General features: G+C 40.4%; 2 protein-coding genes across 2 annotated transcripts in view; both read left to right on the top strand.

Moving 5' to 3' along the window:
* The window catches only part of LOC106934084 (NLR family CARD domain-containing protein 3-like), an 81,492-nt gene that overhangs the window by 33,879 nt on the left and 29,096 nt on the right, over positions 1-18,517 (top strand). The window lies entirely within an intron of this gene.
* On the top strand, positions 1,047-18,124 carry LOC106913301 (protein NLRC3-like). The gene is made up of 4 exons (XM_088003845.1): positions 1,047-1,311; positions 12,140-13,961; positions 15,729-15,908; positions 17,808-18,124. The coding sequence occupies exons 1-4, from the start codon at positions 1,134-1,136 to the stop codon at positions 17,998-18,000; spliced, it is 2,373 nt and encodes a 790-aa protein (XP_087859971.1). The 5' UTR covers positions 1,047-1,133; the 3' UTR covers positions 18,001-18,124.

Below are 18,517 nucleotides of genomic sequence, written 5' to 3'. Positions count from 1 at the left end.
AAATGGATCTTATGTGTTGTTAACTCTGGTTAACATCGTCCTCATTTAATTGGAGCCTGTTCATAAAAATAAACAATTTATCACTTATTCTGAAGGGTCACTTTGCACCATAACGCATGTCACCAGCTCCAGTGAAACACTTTCTAGGATCAATATGACGAGGCTGACAGTTAATTTTATTTGGGTTCCAGCACATCAAGATTAAGAGGAATGAAATACAGACAGGATGGATAAAGAGAGCATCAATCAGATAATAACTGTAATAACTGATTATTTGTGGGCAGATCCAGGTTTTAATTTTGAAATTTAATTTTTTAAACTAATTAATATACTATTCAAATGTTTTATGTGTTTTCAGAAAATGACTAAAGGACAATTCCATGTCATTTCTCACTATTTTGAGCATCTTTAAGCTGATCTACTTCAAAAACTAAAATACTTAAAGACTTCAAACCTGCTGTAGGTTCTTAGTTTCGTCTTAATTGCAGAATATTTAAAAACAGCTGCGAGGTATTTTGAAACATATATTTGATTTGTGAACTTCAATGAAGGATGATATATGGCTAATTTATTATCTCAGATGGAAAGACTTTGTGTCTTTTTTGGTGACAGAGATACTGAAACTTAGAGATGGAGATGAAGAGCTGATGATGATGTTTTCACTTTGTTTTCAAAAAAGTCATGAAAATGTTTGTTAATCAGTCAATATTTAAATCACAATATTCATCAATAAAATCAGAGTTTCCTGTTTTCCTAAAATAGTGCAGCTCCATATTTAGAAGGTGTTTCTTTTATTGTTCTTCCTGCAGTGAGGAAAGAAAGTGATGAACCAGAAGCTTCATTTGGTCTCATGTAGACAGAATCAGTGGTCGTTACTCAGATATGAGGCAGAAACACAACAACAGGTTTAGACCTGAGGATCAACAGACTCTGAATCTCTGGATGGAGAAACATGAATAGTTGATCTTCAACATGTTTTTATCTCAGACGTTGGTTTGAATTCATGTTGTTTCTGATTTCACTCTGCAGGAGAAAAACTTTCCAAGGTTCGCCCTGAGTTTGTGAAGAGTGTTTCTGTTGGAAGCCTGAATGAACTCCTCGATGGCCTTCTATCAGATCGTGTCTTTAATTACATGGAGATAGAGGAAATACTGCAGAAGAACCCAATCAGAGCAGACAAGGCCCGCGAGACCATAGATGCTGTGATGAAGAAAGGACAGAGAGCCTGCAGATTGATGATCAAACGTCTTCATCACATCGATCCGACTCTGTCCAACCAGCTGAGTTTGTCCTCTCACTCCTTTGGTACAGGTGAGACACACAGTCTGTGGTGACAAGATTTAAAAATTTGTCACCACAGAGAAAAAGTTTAGTATATTAATCTGCTTGATGTTTGATAACATGATGGATTCTCAGTTCAACAGTTTGTTGAATATTAATTAAACCGAATGAAAACTAAATGCATTTGAATTTGTCATTGCTATGACATATTCAAGTTTAGAAATTGACAGGTAAATATGGATTATGATGGGATTTTTTTGACCTGAATGATGGGCAATGAAAAAATTTTGTACAACTTGTGCAGCCAACAGAGATGAAATGAATGCTTCTGTAGATTTATTTTTAAATGAACAGAAGCAGCTGTGGTCAAATCTCTGATGTTTGCATCAACACTCAGCAGTGGAGAACCTCCAGGTTCTGGTTCTGATGGGCTCAAATAAACCCAGATGTTTCACTTTGTTTTATAGAAATTAATTGTTGACCCAAACATAATGATAAAGACTCAGATCAGCTGCTTATGTCATTGTAATTATAAATATAATTACATTCTGACACTTGAAACCACTTTTTAATTTAGGTTATACAGTAAGAAGATGTAAACCACAGATGTCAAGCTCCAGTCCTGGGGGGCCGCTGCCCCGCAACTTTTAGATGAGCCTCTGCTGCACCAAACCTGAATACAATAATTAGGTCATTAGCAAGACTCTGGAGAACTGATCTACTCAAAGAGGAGGTAATTAAGCCATTTCATTCCAGTGTTTTGTACCTGTGGCGCATCTAAAAACTGCAGGACAGCGGAGGACTGGAGTTTGACACCCCAGATGTAAACCAATAACCACACATGAAGTTTATTTCTTTTAAATCCAAACGAAAAACAGTTAATATTACATAGTTTGGTCTTTCATGTTTGTGGAAACTGCAGTTCTGACATAACTCTGAACACCGCTGCATCGTTTCTCTCTTCTTTATTGCTTTCTGTTCCTCAGAGTGACTATCTATCTATCTATCTATCTATCTATCTATCTATCTATCTATCTATCTATCTATCTATCTATCTATCTATCTATCTATCTATATATATATATATATATATATATATATATATATATATATATATATATATATATATTGGTATCGTATCGGCAGGATACCGATATATATATATACTGACTGACTGTATACAGCTGACTGTATACAGTCAGCTGTATACAGTGACTGTATACAGCTGACTGTATACAGTCAGCTGTATACAGTGAGCTATACAGCTGACTGTATAGCTCAGTGGGTAAGACACCAGTCTACCACCTGGGAGACCAGGGTTCGAATCCAGGTTGGGGCAAGTTACAACAGTGCAATTGAGCTATGCAGTGTGGGTCCCTAGGCAAGACCCTTGGAGCTATATAGCCTACCTCATACAATGAGAGACACTGATAAGCATGACATGCCGGCTCAGACGTCGCCCGGCCAAACAAGGTCTGCGTCAGGTGCTGGGGAACCAGAGCACCTTGATGAAAAATGGGCTACTGGAACAAGACGGAAATGGGCGAGAGACGAAAACATGGATCTGTTGGAATGCTACTACTCAAGTAACCCTAGTCAGAGGGGTTACATGCAAAGACTGAGGGTGGAATGGTTACTTCGACACCCACAGTCTACAATGACTGCCAAACAACTAGTAGCTCAGTGCTCCAACATCCGCAAACGGCAACTGCTATCACAACTTGAGATTGACGAGGTACAACACAAATGCTACGGCATAAGGGAGGAGCCCAAAGGTAAGGTCAGGGGGGAGTTAACTACTCCCCACCCCGAGACTGGGTATGCAGCCCCAGTAATGAACGAACTATCAAAGCTGAACGAGACAGCAACTGACCTGAGAGAGAGAATCGTGGCCCGAATGAACACCAGGCAACCCTGACGCCAATTACAACGGCTGAGTGAAGTACCATCAGAAAGTCTCATTGAAGATGTGAATGCAGCATTGAGAACAATCCCTACCAACACCATAACAGAAACCAATGAGCTGATATACAACTCAGCATCAGTGATCCTTGAAATGCTCGGCTATAAGAGCAACCATGAGACCCAATATCCATCATGGAAAAGACGGTTAGAGGCTAAGATCAAGATAACAAGGAGGGAAGTGAGCCAGCTGTCAGAGCTCCTAAGGGGTGCAATGAAAAGATCAGTACCCAAGAAGTACAGCCAGATGCCCATACCTGAAGCACTCGAAACTGCCAAACAAAGGCTCCAAGCCTTGGCCAGCCACCTAAAGAGATACACAAGAGAGAATGAAGCCAGGCGTCCCACAACAGCAAGAGTGTCCAAGAAAGAGTCTCGGGTATGAAAAACTGGACAGCACCAGGGCCTGACATGATCCATGCCTACTGGCTAAAGAAACTCACTGCCCTCCATGAGCGACTGGCAGCTCATGTCAGGCATCATAGCGGCTAAGATAAGCGGACACATGGATAAATACATGAGCACGGCACAGAAGGGCATCGGCATAAATAGTAGAGGAGCCAAACATCAACTCCTTGTAGACTGCAAAACCGCTTGGATTGATTACAAGAAAGCCTATGACTCAATGCCACACACCTGGATCATTGAATGCTTAGAGATGTACAACATCAATAGGACTCTAAGAGCCTTCATTGCAAACTCGATGGGGCTGTGGAAAACCACCCTTGAAGCCAACTGCAAACCGCTTGCACAAGTGTCCATGCTCTGTCCCCACTGCTGTTCTGCATAGGCCTGAACCCCCTCAGCCAAATCATCAACAAGACTGGCTACGGATACCGACTTAAGAATGGGGCCACAATCTACATGGATGACATCAAGCTGTACGCCAAGAGCGAGCGAGACATCAACTCACTGATCCACCAGGATCTACAGCACTGACATTGGGATGTCATTCGGACTAGAGAAGTGTGGCGAGAGGGAAGGAGGAAAGAAGGAGGCCACAGCCAAATACCTCCAACGAATAAGGCAAGTCCTGAGAAGCCAGCTCAATGGCAAGAACAAGATCCGTGCAATAAACAGCTATGCCTTACCAGTAATCAGATACCCTGCCGGAATAATTAGCTGGCCAATGGAAGAGATGAAGGCCACGGATGTTAAGACTCGGAAGCTACTAACCATGCATGGAGGGTTCCACCCCAAATCCAGCACCCTGAGACTGTACACGAGCCGTAAGGAAGGAGGCAGAGGACTAGTGAGTGTGAGAGCCACTGTCCAGGATGAAACATCTAAGATCCATAAATACATCAAGGACAAAGCCTCAACGGACGATGTGCTCAGCGAATGTCTCAGGCAATGGGGAACAGAGGACGAGGTGCTGGAGGAACCATCATGGGAAGACAAGCCCCTACATGGGATGTACCACCGACAAATAACTGAAGTGGCTGATATCAGGAAATCCTACCAATGGCTGGAGAAAGCTGGACTCAAGGACAGCACGGAGGCCCTCATCCTGGCCGCCCAGGAACAGGCCCTAAACACCAGAGCAATAGAAGCTCAGATCTACCACACCAGACAAGACCCAAGGTGTAGGTTGTGCAAGGAGGCCTCTGAGACAGTCCAGCACATAACAGCAGGGTGCAAGATGCTGGCAGGGAAAGCGTACATGGAACGACATAACCAAGTGGCGGGCATAGTGTACAGGAACATCTGTGCAGAATATGGACTGGAAGCCCCGAGGTCAAAATGGGGGACACCCCCAAAGGTGGTGGAGAATGACCAAGCTAAGAACCTGTGGGACTTCCAGATCCAAACAGACAAGATGGTAATGGCGAACCAACCGGACATTGTGGTGGTGGATAAAGAACAGAGGAAAGCCGTTGTGGTGGATGTAGCAATACCAAGTGACCACAACATCAGGAAAAAGGAGCATGAGAAACTGGAGAAATACCAGGGCCTCAGAGAGGAACTGGAGAAGGCCTGGAAGGTGAAGACCACAGTGGTGCCTGTGGTCATCGGGGCCCTCGGGGCAGTCACCCCCAAACTGGAGCAGTGGCTCAAACAGATCCCAGGAACAACATCAGACATCTCAGTCCAGAAATGTGCAGTTCTAGGCACAGCCAAGATACTGCGCAGAACCCTCAAGCTCCCAGGCCTCTGGTAGAGGACCCGAGCTCAGAGGATGAAAGAGACCACCCACGGAGGGTGAGAGGGGAATTTTTTTTATATATGTGTGTGTGTGTGTGTGCCGACACGATACTGATCACTCATGAGGGCCGATCAGCGATACCGATCACATATTTTTTATTTTTTTTAATCAAAACACTACCGGTTACATTATGTGGAAAAAGGAACCATGAATTCTCCTTAGTTTAGACAAAAACTTGTTTTTAATAACTTTTCCAAGAAGAAAACTAAACAAAACAGGCATTGTGCAAATTGTACTGTTATTGATAATACTATCTTTAACAAACTGATAACATATTAAGGCTCTGAAGAGGCTAAATAATACAAAGAGCCAAAATAAAACCTCTCACTATTGCCCAAAAAATTAAAGTACCGTATAAAACATTCAAAGGTAAATACAGGATCCATTACAATAAACAATCCAGAGTTACTGAATGAAATCTTCCTAATAGCATGGCGGCTAGCTGATTACTGCTAGTTCTGAGTGGCTGTTTCTGACTGAGCGGAGTAATTATGCAGATCAGGGAGGAGATCGATTATTTTTTTAGAGATTATCTGTCTCATGTTAGGACAGCGAAAGTTTTAATACTTATGTAAAATGTATTTTTTTAGGTTATATGCTGCAGAGAGGTTCGGTGTGAGAGTCACTACTACTCTATTCAGTACTCTCCGGGTACTCCAGTTTCTTCCCGCAGTCCAAAAACATGACTGTTAGGTTAATTGGCCTTTCCAAATTGTCCCTAGGTGTGTGTGCATGGTTGTTTGTCCTGTCTGTCTCTGTGTTGCCATGCGACAGACTGGCAACCTGTCCAGGGTGTACCCTGCCTCTCGCCCGGAATGTTAGCTGGAGAGGCACCAGCAACCCTCCTGGCCCCACTAAGGGACAAGGGTGTAAAGAAAATGGATGGATGGATTGTTTAAACATATTTTGTTGACACAAAATATCTACAACGTAGTACAAGGACTGGAGTGGTCCACCCCCACTATTTACATGAGTGGGATATAGCACACGATGTTAAATCAATGTTGAATTATCATCACGAAGGTTGCATATATGGTTGAGGTTGACAATTGGCGGTGGATCAACCATGAAACAACCATCCCACTCTAGCCAATTAACTAGCGTTGAAACTGTGTCATTGAATCAATGTTGTTTTGTGGTTGACATCAAATAAATGAAATGCCAACGTTGAATCCAGTGTTTTTCAGTACTGGTCCTCCAGGCCCTACAAGTTTTAGGCATTTCCCTAATTCAGGACACACGATATTAATTGACGTCTGATTAACGGGGGTTTGCTGAACTGAAAACACACAGGTCAGTTTGATTGAGGACAAGGTTTGGGGAAGAAGCACATGACGTTAAATCAAAGTTGAATTATAGTCAGAATGGCAGATTTTTGGTTGAAGTTGAAAACTGACGGTGGATCAACCATCAAACAACTATCCAATTCTAACCGTTGAAACTGTGTCAATGAATCAATGTTTTATGGTTGAAATCTAGTGAATGAAATGCCGATGTCTGATCAACGTCTGATCAATGTTGAATCAATGTCAGCTGTTTTGCCGCACCCTTTTCCCTCCTCTCCTTCTCATCAGAGCTCTGGGTAAGAGCATTTTACTACTGAGCGGGGGTTTTCACATTTTAAGTTAACCACTGTAAAGGATAGTGGGTCATTCATTTCTGTACATTTTCTTACTTGTCTGTAAATATTATTACTGACTGTGCATAATGTGTTGACACAGAAATATCTACAAGTCTCTACTAGGAGTTGTACAGTGCACCTCCCAGTTTTTACACTAGTGGTTTGTCCCAACCAAAAAGCCACTTTGCTGCTGGCTTGTTTGCTCTTAACCTATTGGGCAAACATTAAAGGTCATAGTGAAGCCCATCCTCCACATATGACATTACAACCTTGTCAAGAAAAAGAAAAGAAACAAATTAAAGGATTTGGATGGATAATTTTAAATAAAGTAAATGATATTGGAATAGATCAATTTCAAATTAGTCCTGTGGTTAGTACTTCTGTCATTCCATTATGGGTTTATCAACAGGCTGAAGTTGATTTAAAATTATTGGAAAAGGGAAAAGAATTAGGAAAGGATGAAGTGGAAAATTATATTAAAAAAGAATATTCAGAATTTGTTCAAATATATACAGATGCTTCAAAAATGGTAAATAGTCAAGTAGGTATTTCATTTATTGTTCCAGACTTAAACTTTATGAAAAACAAACGGATAAATAATAAACTGACAGTGTATACAGGTGAACTAATGGCAATTTTAATGGCTTTAGAATGGGTTGAGGAAATGGAAAATAGAAAGTTTTTAATTTGCTCAGATTCTAGTAGCGCATTAATTAGTATCCAAGAGGTAAAGTCAGAATCAAGGCAAGACATTATATTGGATATAATTCACTTAATTTCCAGGATTATAAATCAGGGCTCGCAGGTGAAATTTGTTTGGATTCCTGCCCACATTGGCGTGGTAGGTAATGAACTGGCTGATAGTTTCGCTAAGAGTGCATCAAGAAAGGAAATTGTTGATTTAAGTATTAAGATAAGTAAAAGTGAGATAAAAAATACTGTAAAGGAATACATCAAGGGGAAATGGCAAGAACAGTGGGATAAAGGAGAGAAAGCGAGATTTTATTATAGTATCCAAAAAAAAGTGGGGGAAGATAGAAAAGGTAACAGAAGGAAAAGAGAAGAAGATATTATATCAAGAATCAGATTTGGACATACAGGATTAAATAGTACTCTTAAGTTAATTAATAAACATAATACAGGTTGTTGTAGTTATTGTGGAGAATTAGAAACAGTACAACATATTTTCTTAGAATGCAACAAATACTTACGAGAAAGAGAGGTATTACTTAGAGAATTAAGTAGAAATAAAAATAAATTAGATATTAGAGAGATATTTCAGAGATCATCGGGGGACGTAGTGTTTGATAGTATCTTTAATTTTCTTAGAAGAACGGGTATTATGAGGAGGGTATGAGCCTTTGATCCATACTCCAATCTGGAAGGTGGCGGTAATGCACCTTAAAGTTGTTTGCCAACCGCCATAAAACAAAAAAGAAGAAGAAGAAGAAGGCTTGTTTGCTACCGGCTTCTGAATTGATTTCTCCTTTGAGCAGTTTTATGGTAAGTTTTTCAATGTTACTTTGATCTTTAATCTGTTTATTGAAAAATAAGGGCATTGTTTTGTACCCATAGTAATCCTGGTTATTTTGGGGCAAAACAGATATTTTTAATAATTGAGGTCATGTCTCCTTTTGTATTATTTTCATCCTACCCACCACTCCAGGCCTAAGTATGAAATCCTGCAAGATTTTGTGGGATTTGAGTTTTTAAAATAGGGCGGGGCCTATTGTTTGGTCTGGGAGAGCATGTGGTGGACAAGGAAGTGTAAAGCTGGCTGGTCCAGGTGGACTTTAAATTGTTGTGATAGTAATCTCTTGTTTTTAACTTTTTATTATGATATGCTTTGGGATGTGCTTAAATGAGCCTCTGTACCAGAACAGCTGAGTTAGATGATTGCATGACTGTCTGCAGCCATCAAGAAGTGCAGAAGGTTGTTAATCATCCACAGATTAAATCCAGGTGTGGCAGAAAGGAAACACTTAAAACATGTAAGGCAGGTGAAACACTGAACTAAACCTGCTAATGACTGATTCAGTCTGTTGATTCTTGGATTGGTAACTGGTTAAACTGAACTGGACTATTGTTACTTGTGTGGGATCTTTATCAGCATATAGACACTTTTGAAGGAATTTAATCAACTTATTTGGAAATATTTGTAGTTGATGGAAGATTAAACCAGCTATTTGATGGAAGTTTATTCTGTATAAATTATAAATAATTTTTCCAACTACAGTATAAATCACCTTTTGTTCTATTTATTTGTCTCTGGTGTGTTAAATAAACCTGATCCTCCCTGAGTTTTATTGTTAGGTTTTCTGATAAGCAGCCCTTTATTTTAAATATTGATTTATTATCAATATCATAAATCCTACACTATACTGCAGCTTAATGGGTAAATGCAGTTGTATATGTAAACATTAAGATAAATATTAATGAAAGATTAAGATATTAATTTAACAGTGAGTGTACATGGGGAACTATATGGTTTGTATTTGTTCTCAGACCTGTAACCAGTACAGTGTTTAATCTTTCAATGTCTTTCAGAACTTTTCAAATGTTTATCATCTTTCTAACCGGCACCTTCCTCACTTTTATTTTTGTTTTTTAGCCATTGCTCTGCAGTTTGACCGAAAGCTGACTCTTGAGGACTGCAGCAAAACTGTAAAGAACGAGAGGAAGACATCGCAAGGAATCAAAGTGTACTAGTTCCCTAGTTCAGTGGTTCCCAAACTTTTTCTCCTGGGCCCCCCCCCAGCAGTTTCCAAACATTTTCTGGGCCCCGCCTATGGATTACAAATAGCTGTCTGGTTGAACGACGTTTGTGTGTGTGTGTGTGGGGGGGAGGGTGAGGGGGGGGGATTCTTAGAGACTCCCTGTCTAGTGTTTTTGGGGGGCAAAATGAATGTACGTAGCTGGACATAGACGACGACATCGGTAGCCTACAGACTACTTGTTAAGCTTAAGGTGATGTATTGATCACCTTAAGCTTAAGGTGATCAATACATGACATTTGTTAGCTAAAAATGTCATCTTTTAGCTAACATTACCTTCATCCAACAGCTTTACTCAACTCAGTCTGTTAGTTTGGAGGGAAAAACTGTGAAAAGTTCTTTGCGTTTTGCTGGTTTGCTGCCGTGATTCTAACACACCTGCGTAGCTCCGCACAGCAGCAGCAGGTCTCCTTCACTGCCACACGAGTGTCGTAGCCATATGATGTCTATGGTCGTTGTGTTTAAAGGCGGCTCGGAAAAACAGGTTACCACATGTTAACAACGGATTAAACAGTTTTAACTGCTGATAAGTGACATAGGACACAGATATGGGAAGTGTGGAAGCCTCTACTGTATCAAATTGACATAGGAATAACAGAGAGTTGGCCATTCTAAGGTAAAAACCCAGCGCATACAGCGTTCTTTTTTTTTTTTTTAATCCAGACGGCTTCCCACGTGCCCCCCCCCCTGCAATGGCACGGGTTCCCCCACAGTTTGGGAACCTCTGCCCTAGTTCATACAATACAAAGCTTAACCTCATGGATGCTGTTCTTCTGTGGAACAGCATCCATGAGGTTGCTGTTCCAACCTCATGGATGCTGACAGTCAAAAAGGAGTCAAATATGTTTAAAGATCTGTCCCTCTTTTCCTAAATAAAATGTCATATCAAACCCATGTTGTCATTTTTAACCTTTTGTACACAGTTTACACATCATCTGCCAATAATATAGTGTTTAACACTAGTGAAGAAACTTTTAGTGTTATGGTGACCTAAAAATGTACATAAATCTTTAGCTTTCATTCAATACAAAATCCACTCAAATCTGCATGTAGATCCACATTCAGATGATGGTTGAAACAACATCGACTCCTAACTGATTCAATGTAGAATCAACACAAACATGCATGCAGATCCACAGTCAAATGTGTTGAATCAACATTGACTCAATGTAAAATCAACAGAAATATGCGTGCAGAACCACGTTCAGATGAAGGTTGAATCACCATTGATTCCTAACTGATTCAATGTAATATCAACACCAACATGCATGTAAGTTGACATACAGATGATGGTTGAATCAACATTGATATAATGTCAGTAATGGTTGAAACCCTAACGTTGATTCAACATACAAGTCACCGACCAATTTCAATGTTGTTTCAATGTCAGCGTTCAAAGTTGATTCAATGTTTCTGGCTGACATTGATTCAATGTTGTTTCAATCATTCTGTGCTATCTGGGTCTTCAGCTTTGGATGCAATAGGTAATTTGTAAAATTTTTATAATAAGGCTTTTTTCACATCTGTTAGTCTGTAAGACTCAGTTTGATTGGGACCAAAATTTCGTAACATTTTCAGCTGCTGAAGTTCTCGTTCACACTGCATTGAGTCAAATGGTCCAAACTAGAAGAAAAAACCTGTTCCCTTCCTTGCCTGTAAGGGGAGCTGCACCAAGAACCACTAAAAGAAATGACAAAAACATGAGCACAACTTCATTTTCATGAAATGTAAACTAAACTAGAGTAGTGTCAGACTTTATATCAGATTTTGTTTTTACATCTGAATAAATGTTTTTCAGATAAAGTCTATTATTGTAACTAATCTTGGATCCCTTCATGGTTCCATGGCTGTAGCGAGAGTTCATCTCAGCTCCTGCTGCCTTTCTATCACCTCCAACCATAAACAAGTAACTGGACAGGTATACCTAATAAAGTGGCCAGTTTAATTCTTTGTTTCCAGCTTGCAGACAGTGCTTAAAAAGAATGCCATTTCAAATTAAACACTTTGTTAAAACTCAAAGGTCAGAGGTCACTCTGTGGGAAGCATGTCTGATTAACCGAAACCTTCAACCAGAGAAAAATATGATTTTAATGAGCAAAACTGATTCTAATCATATTTGTACAGTAAAAACCTTGTTTACTGTTTTTGTTGTCTTAAGAGTATTTATCAGATTTGAGCTTTTTATTTATACATTTACTTTTTTCTCATTCATTAAAGTTTATATATATTAACAAATATTGTTTCCCTTATGTTCAGCTGAAGTCTGTCCTCTGCTGTCTTTGTCCCTTTTTTCAGATTTTGATATTCGGTGTCAACAGGAGCTTAAAGACCATCTGAAGATGAAGTTCCAGAGTCTCTCTGAAGGCGTCGCTGAACATGGAAACAAAACTGTTCTGAACCAGATCTACACAGATCTCTACATCACAGAGGGGTTAACTAGAGAGGTCAACCAGGAACATGAAGTTAGACGCATTGAAACAGCAAACAGGAAACAAGAAACAATCAAACTAGTAGACATATTTAAACCTGGAAGAGATCAACAAATCAGAACAGTGATGACCATGGGAGTGGCTGGCATTGGGAAAACAATGTTAACACAGAAGTTCACTCTGGACTGGGCTGAAGGCAAAACCAACCAGAATATTGATTTCATATTTCCATTCACTTTCAAAGAGCTGAATATGTTGAAAGAGAAAAAGTTCAGCTTGGTGGAACTGATTCATAAATTACTTTCTAAAACTAAAGGAATCAGCAGCTTTGAACAGTTCCAGGTTCTGTTCATCTTTGATGGTCTGGATGAGAGTCGACTTCCTCTGGACTTCAACAACAAGGAGATCCTGACTGATGTTACAGAGTCCGGCTCAGTGGATGTTTTGCTGACAAACCTCATCAGGGGGAACCTGCTTCCCTTTGCTCTCCTCTGGATAACCACACGACCTGCAGCAGCCAATCAGATCCTTGCTGAGTGTGTTGACAGGGTAACAGAGGTCAGAGGGTTCACTGACCCCCAGAAGGAGGAGTACTTCAGGAAGAGATTCAGAGATGATGAAGAGAAGGCCAGCAGGATCATCTCCCACATCAAGAAATCAAAAACTCTCCACATCATGTGTCACATCCCAGTTTTCTGCTGGATCACTGCTGAAGTTCTGGAGGAAATTATGATGAAGACTAGAAAGACAGAAGAGCTGCCCAAGAACCTGACTGAAATGTACATCAAGTTCCTGGTGGTCCAGACCAAAATCAAGGAGAAAAAGTATGATGGAGGAAAAAAGACAAAATCTGTTTGGAGTCCAGAGAACAGGAAGTTGGTTGAGTCTCTGGGAAAACTGGCTTTTGATCAGCTGCTGAAGGGAAACCTGATCTTCTATGACAAAGACCTCAAACAGTGCGGCATCAACATCAAAGATTTAGATGATTTGTTGTTCTCAGGAGTTTTCACTGAGATGTTTAAAAAGGAGAGAGGCATGGGCAACATCTCCGTCTACTCCTTTGTTCATCTGAGCATCCAGGAGTTTCTGGCTGCCGTCTACATGCTCCACTGCTTCACCAGCAGGAGGTCAGAGGTCATCAAGACGTTCCTGGGAGAAGAAGAGGAAGATGAGGACAGTGAGGAAGACGAGGGCAGTGAGGTGATCAAGACGTTCCGGGGAAAAAAATACAATGAAACATCTCTAGATGAGTTCATGGAGAAGGTCATGGAGAAATCCCTCAGCAGTGAAAATGGCCACCTGGACCTGTTTGTCCGCTTCCTTCATGGTCTCACTGTGGAGTCCAACCAGAGACTCTTAGAAGATCTGATGGGTCAGACAGAGAACCGTCCAGAAACCATCCAGAGAATCATCACCAACCTGAAGAATACGGACGCTTATGGAATCTCTCCTGACAGAAACATCAACATCTTCTACTGTCTGATGGAGATGAACGACGTCTCATTTTATCAGGAGATCCAACGGCTGCTGGATTCAGGGAAGCAGCTCTCAGTGACTGACTGTTCAGCTCTGGCCTTCATGCTGCAGATGTCAGAGGTTCTGGATGAGTTGGACCTGGAGAAGTACAACACATCAGAATTAGGACGACATAGACTGGTTCCAGCTGTGAGGAACTGCAGAAAGGCTCGGTGAGTCCAGATGTTTTCATTGTGTGAATGCTGATTCAGCACTATTGTCCTCCTGTTTCTTCTTCTTTCTTCAAGTTGATTCTGGATGTTTTTGGTCTTTAACTACTTCCTTCATCCTCTGGATGATTTCAGCCATTCAAACATCTAAACATTCAGTTCATCCAGGACAGCTGCAGCTTCTGGTTTTTACACATTTTGTTCATTTAAAATTTTTTACTTTTTATCAGCTTTAATGTTTAAATGAATAAAAACCTTCAGAACTCTAGAAAATGTTTCTTCTGAAGGATCCAATCAGCCAGAGAAATATTTTAACTTTAAAATCCTCTTCACTCATTGGACCGCTTCTCAACAATTCACCTTTTAGGATCTTTGATGTATAAAATCTCTGTTTATACATAAACTCCTGCATTTGTGTTGTTGCCATGGAAACTAATTAGAAACTTTGTGAACAGTGTTGATCTTCTTCATCCCGTCATCTTCCTCACCTCTTCCTCCTCCACTAGTTTCCTCTGAGTTTGTAACTGAGACCAAAATGTGGTGATTGTTGTCTGGTTCCAGAAAAAGTCCTAGTTTCTGTCAGATCCTCCCAAAGCTCTGAGAACTCTGCTTCCAGAGCTGGAACCATTTTCCTCATCAACTCTTCATCTGCAGCCTTTGATGAAGCTGTTAGCTGTCCTCCATGAAGACCTGCAGAGACATGAGCTTCAGCTCTTTAGACATCCAGCCTCTTTAGTTCTGGAGAACTTTCACTGCTTCACCATGAAGATGCTGCTGGACCCAAACGCTCCGTCTCCTCCAGGGGTTTTGCTCTTCAGCTCTTTAGGAGTTTAGCAACAATTTCTTCTGACATCCAAACCTTTGTTCCTCTGAGACGATGGACAGACCACTGCAGAGACACGTGTCCCTCTTCCAACCAGTTTGTCCCAGTTCCTCTCAGACCAACAGAGGACGGTCCAGACCTGAAGGAGCAGCAGGACCGGTTCTGCTGCTGCTCTGCAGGACGACCAGAACAATCTGCAGCTTTTAGCTGAAGCAGGTTGACGACTGTCCACTTTCTACTTTGTTACAGCATCAAATCCAGCAGATAAACGGAGACACAACTGGGAGCATCATGTGTCTGGTCTGCTCCCAGTTTCCTCTGTGGCAGCATTTAATAATCTGCTGCTGGGAGCCACGTTTCTATAGAATATACTACTATTATTAATGATGAGGAGGATTCTAGATGCTGCAGCAGCAGATATGGGCTAAACAAACCCAGAGATGCCAGAGGTCCACAGCAGGCTGGACTTCCTGCTCTGCTCACTTCATTTATAACTCACTTCCTGCTTGGTGGAAGATCTCAAAGAGCCAAACGGTCTAGTCCAAGTCAGTGTGACTTGTCAGAGCTGTGAGCAGTTCCTCCTCCTCTCCATCATCTCCAGTAGTTTCCTTCATTCAGCTCAGTCAGCCTCTTCATCAGCTGCTGCAGCTCCTTTGAGGCTCTGATGCTGCAGAGAAACTGAACTTTCCTTCACAGATGATAGAAGATCTTCAACATCTGACTGAGCTGAAGGTCTGAGGACATGAAGCCTGGACCAGAACCAGAACCAGAACCTGGACTTTAGTCAGGAACTGCACAGACTCTCTGTCGGGTCAAACTCAGTAAACTGAAGATCAGATGTTGATCAGATGATGACATCATGATGACATCACTGTTATCATATTTTAGTCTGTTTATGATCCAGATTGATTTCATTAGAACTGAATTTATTTCTTCTCTCATCACAGACTTGGCGGCTGTAAGCTCCTAAAGGCTGAATGTGACGTTGTGGCTTCAGCTCTGAAGTCCAACCCAGATCTGACTGAACTGGAAATAAGTGAGATCTTCATAGAGAGAGCTGGAGACTCTGATATGAAGAATGTGTCTGAGATCCTGAAGAGTTCAGTCAGTAAAGTGAAGAAACTGAGGTTTGTTTTCTCTATTTATACAATAAAATTATTCATCAATACTTTAATCCTTAGTATAATAGTTGTTTTCTAATATATTTTCTTTTAAAACAACCTGTTTAAATGTCAGAATAAAATCTCAAAAACATTTTACCTTATGAATTAATTATTTTCTTATTTCAGATTTTGAGATTATTGAACTTTGTTTTTCAGTTTTTAAAATGTTTTTGTCTGATGAACAAAATGAGTAAAATAATTCAAATGAAGTTAATTAATGATGGAGATGTTTCAGTTTGGTTGGTAAAGATTCAGATTGTTTTATTTCTGATTCTCATCTTTACATCCAGAATGAAATGTTTTCCTCCAGTCGAGCCACAAACACTGACCAGTTCAAATCATCATTAATGAAACATCTAAGAAGTGACTGATTGTAGAAAAGCAAATCTAGATGAACTGAATGACAGTGAGGTTTGCAGCAGCAGCAGGTTCCTCACTTTGTCCTGAAGCTGTGGTTCTGTTGGGCCGGGTCAGAGAGGAACCGTCCTCTTCAGTCTGACAGCTGTCAGTCGGTTGGAGCCTCGTCTCTGTGATGAAGCTTCATCAGGTCACGTCTCCTTAGGAAATAATGGCCTCCATTGGCTTTCAGCAGCTTTAAGAAGAACCCAAGGCCATTCATGAATAAACTGAGTGGTTCTGATCCGGTTACCAAGTCGGGTCTCCAGCTGATGATCAGAACCAGCAGCCAAACCCTTCAGTCTATGTAGGTTATTGTTCTATGAGCAGCATCCTGATGAGCTGAGCTGTTATAGAGCAACGAATGAAGGAGAGAATCTGAGCGTTTCAATCAGCAAACACTGAACACATGAAGAAGAAGCACACAGCTTCTCTTTAATCACAATTTATTAACACAACAACCCAACTTTACAGTTAAATTACTGGAGTCAATAAAGTCTGATGGTCACTGAACTGGGAACTTTAGCCTACAAACAAATAATCAGCAGAAAACAGAATAAATCTGTCAGGCTGCTGGGAGATAGAGAGAGCAAGGCTAATCTACCTAAAGCTATGCTAGTTAAGGCTACGCTAGCTAAGGCTGTGCTACCCTGTGTCAGGTCAGTCTGATTGTAGTGGATCCAGATGTTCTGACTCAGTCCACTCCTGGTCAAACTCTCCCAGATAATCCTGTCAAGGCTGCAGTTCTCCCTGGTGCTGGTGCACATTTTCTCCACCACAGTTCTTCCTTCCACTCAACTTTCCCTGAATATTCTTGGATGCAGCTCTCTGAACAACCAGCTTCTTGACCTTTTCAGAACTCCGTCCTTGTCCATGATTGTCTTTTGGACATCTGTCCAGCCAGCAGTCGTCTCCATGTTTGGGTCCTACTGACTCAGACTGAGATCATCTAGAGCAGGGCTGATCAACTGGTGGCGCTCGAACCACTTCTGGTCCGCAGCGGCTTCTTGCCGGCCCTCTGAGTTCAATAGAGCAAAACAAAATATCAGAGAAAATATTAATGAGAAGGAACTTGCTAAAGTTCAACAATTTAAATGATTAAGAAATATTATATTCTGTATTTTAATTCAATTGAATTGTGTTTTCAATTAAAATACAATAATAAAAAAAACAATGACAACATAATAACTTCTAAATCTGAAATAAAATCTAAATTTCTCTGAGTGGCCATCCTGTCATATAGATGATCTGTGATGGGTGGTCAGTGGTATCAGCCAAGCATCATTCAGTATTCCTGACATCAAAGAACTCTGCTCTGATGTGATTGGCGAGTTGTAGCTTTAGTCTTTTGCAACATCAGATCAGTTTGTTTAAATTAATTTTCTACAGTTTTGTTATTTATTTGTTCATATTTCAGTTTTAACCTGCAACCTGTTGGCTTCAGCTCATCTTTTGTTCTTTATCCAGATTGTACAGCTGCAGTTTGTCAGAGACCAGCAGGACGCCTCTGTTCTCAGCTCTGAAGTCCAACCCGACCCATCTGATAGAACTGGAGCTGAGCGGGAACATTCTGGAAGGTTCTCAAGTGAAGGAGATCTGTCCTTTTCCATATAATCCTCTCGTCATAGAAGAAGATTTAAGGTTTGAAACCATGTTTTAGTTTCAACATAATAAAAATTGAAGGAGACTCATAACAAGAGAAAAACTAAAGAGGAAACAACAATAAACCAAGAAAATCTAAAACTGATATAATAAAACTAAGCAGAAAAACACAAAGAACAAAATGCAAAAATAAACAAACTAAACTAAATACAAAGGATCATGCTGGTATGGAAAGACATATTAAGTAATAATTAATACAGGCGATTGAACAGAATATGGCAAGAACTGAGATTTTATTTTTTATCTTTATTTTTTTATGTTATTTTTATATCAATGTTAATTCTATGAGGCTTTTGACTCCATGACACTTTAAATTTGACTCGTGGATTTGATTCAGAACCAGATTTGTTGTTTGTAATTTTTCTACAGTATTGATCCATAAATCAATATACAGGTTGATATGAAAATATCATCTGTGTTTCTGTCCCATGTTTGTATGACATTAAGAGGATTTGGCCCTCATGTTTTCCACTTAAAGCTCTGGTTTACACGGTAAATGCCATGTGGTGAAATTT

This window comes from Poecilia mexicana, unplaced genomic scaffold (genome assembly GCF_051168715.1).
Source record: "Poecilia mexicana isolate PSO_F unplaced genomic scaffold, ASM5116871v1 scaffold_2, whole genome shotgun sequence".
Classification (NCBI taxonomy): Eukaryota; Metazoa; Chordata; class Actinopteri; order Cyprinodontiformes; family Poeciliidae; genus Poecilia; species Poecilia mexicana.
The sequence above is the reverse complement of the archived record's forward strand: the minus strand, read 5'-3'. Positions and strand labels throughout refer to the sequence as shown.

Coding starts and splice junctions, on each gene's coding strand:
- LOC106913301 (XM_088003845.1), top strand. CDS start 1,134: ATGGAGATAGAGGAAATACTGCAGAAGAACCCAATCAGAGCAGACAAG. Junction 1,312..12,139: donor CTCTCACTCCTTTGGTACAG/GTGAGACACACA, acceptor CCCTTTTTTCAG/ATTTTGATATTCGGTGTCAA. Junction 15,909..17,807: donor AGTAAAGTGAAGAAACTGAG/GTTTGTTTTCTC, acceptor TTCTTTATCCAG/ATTGTACAGCTGCAGTTTGT.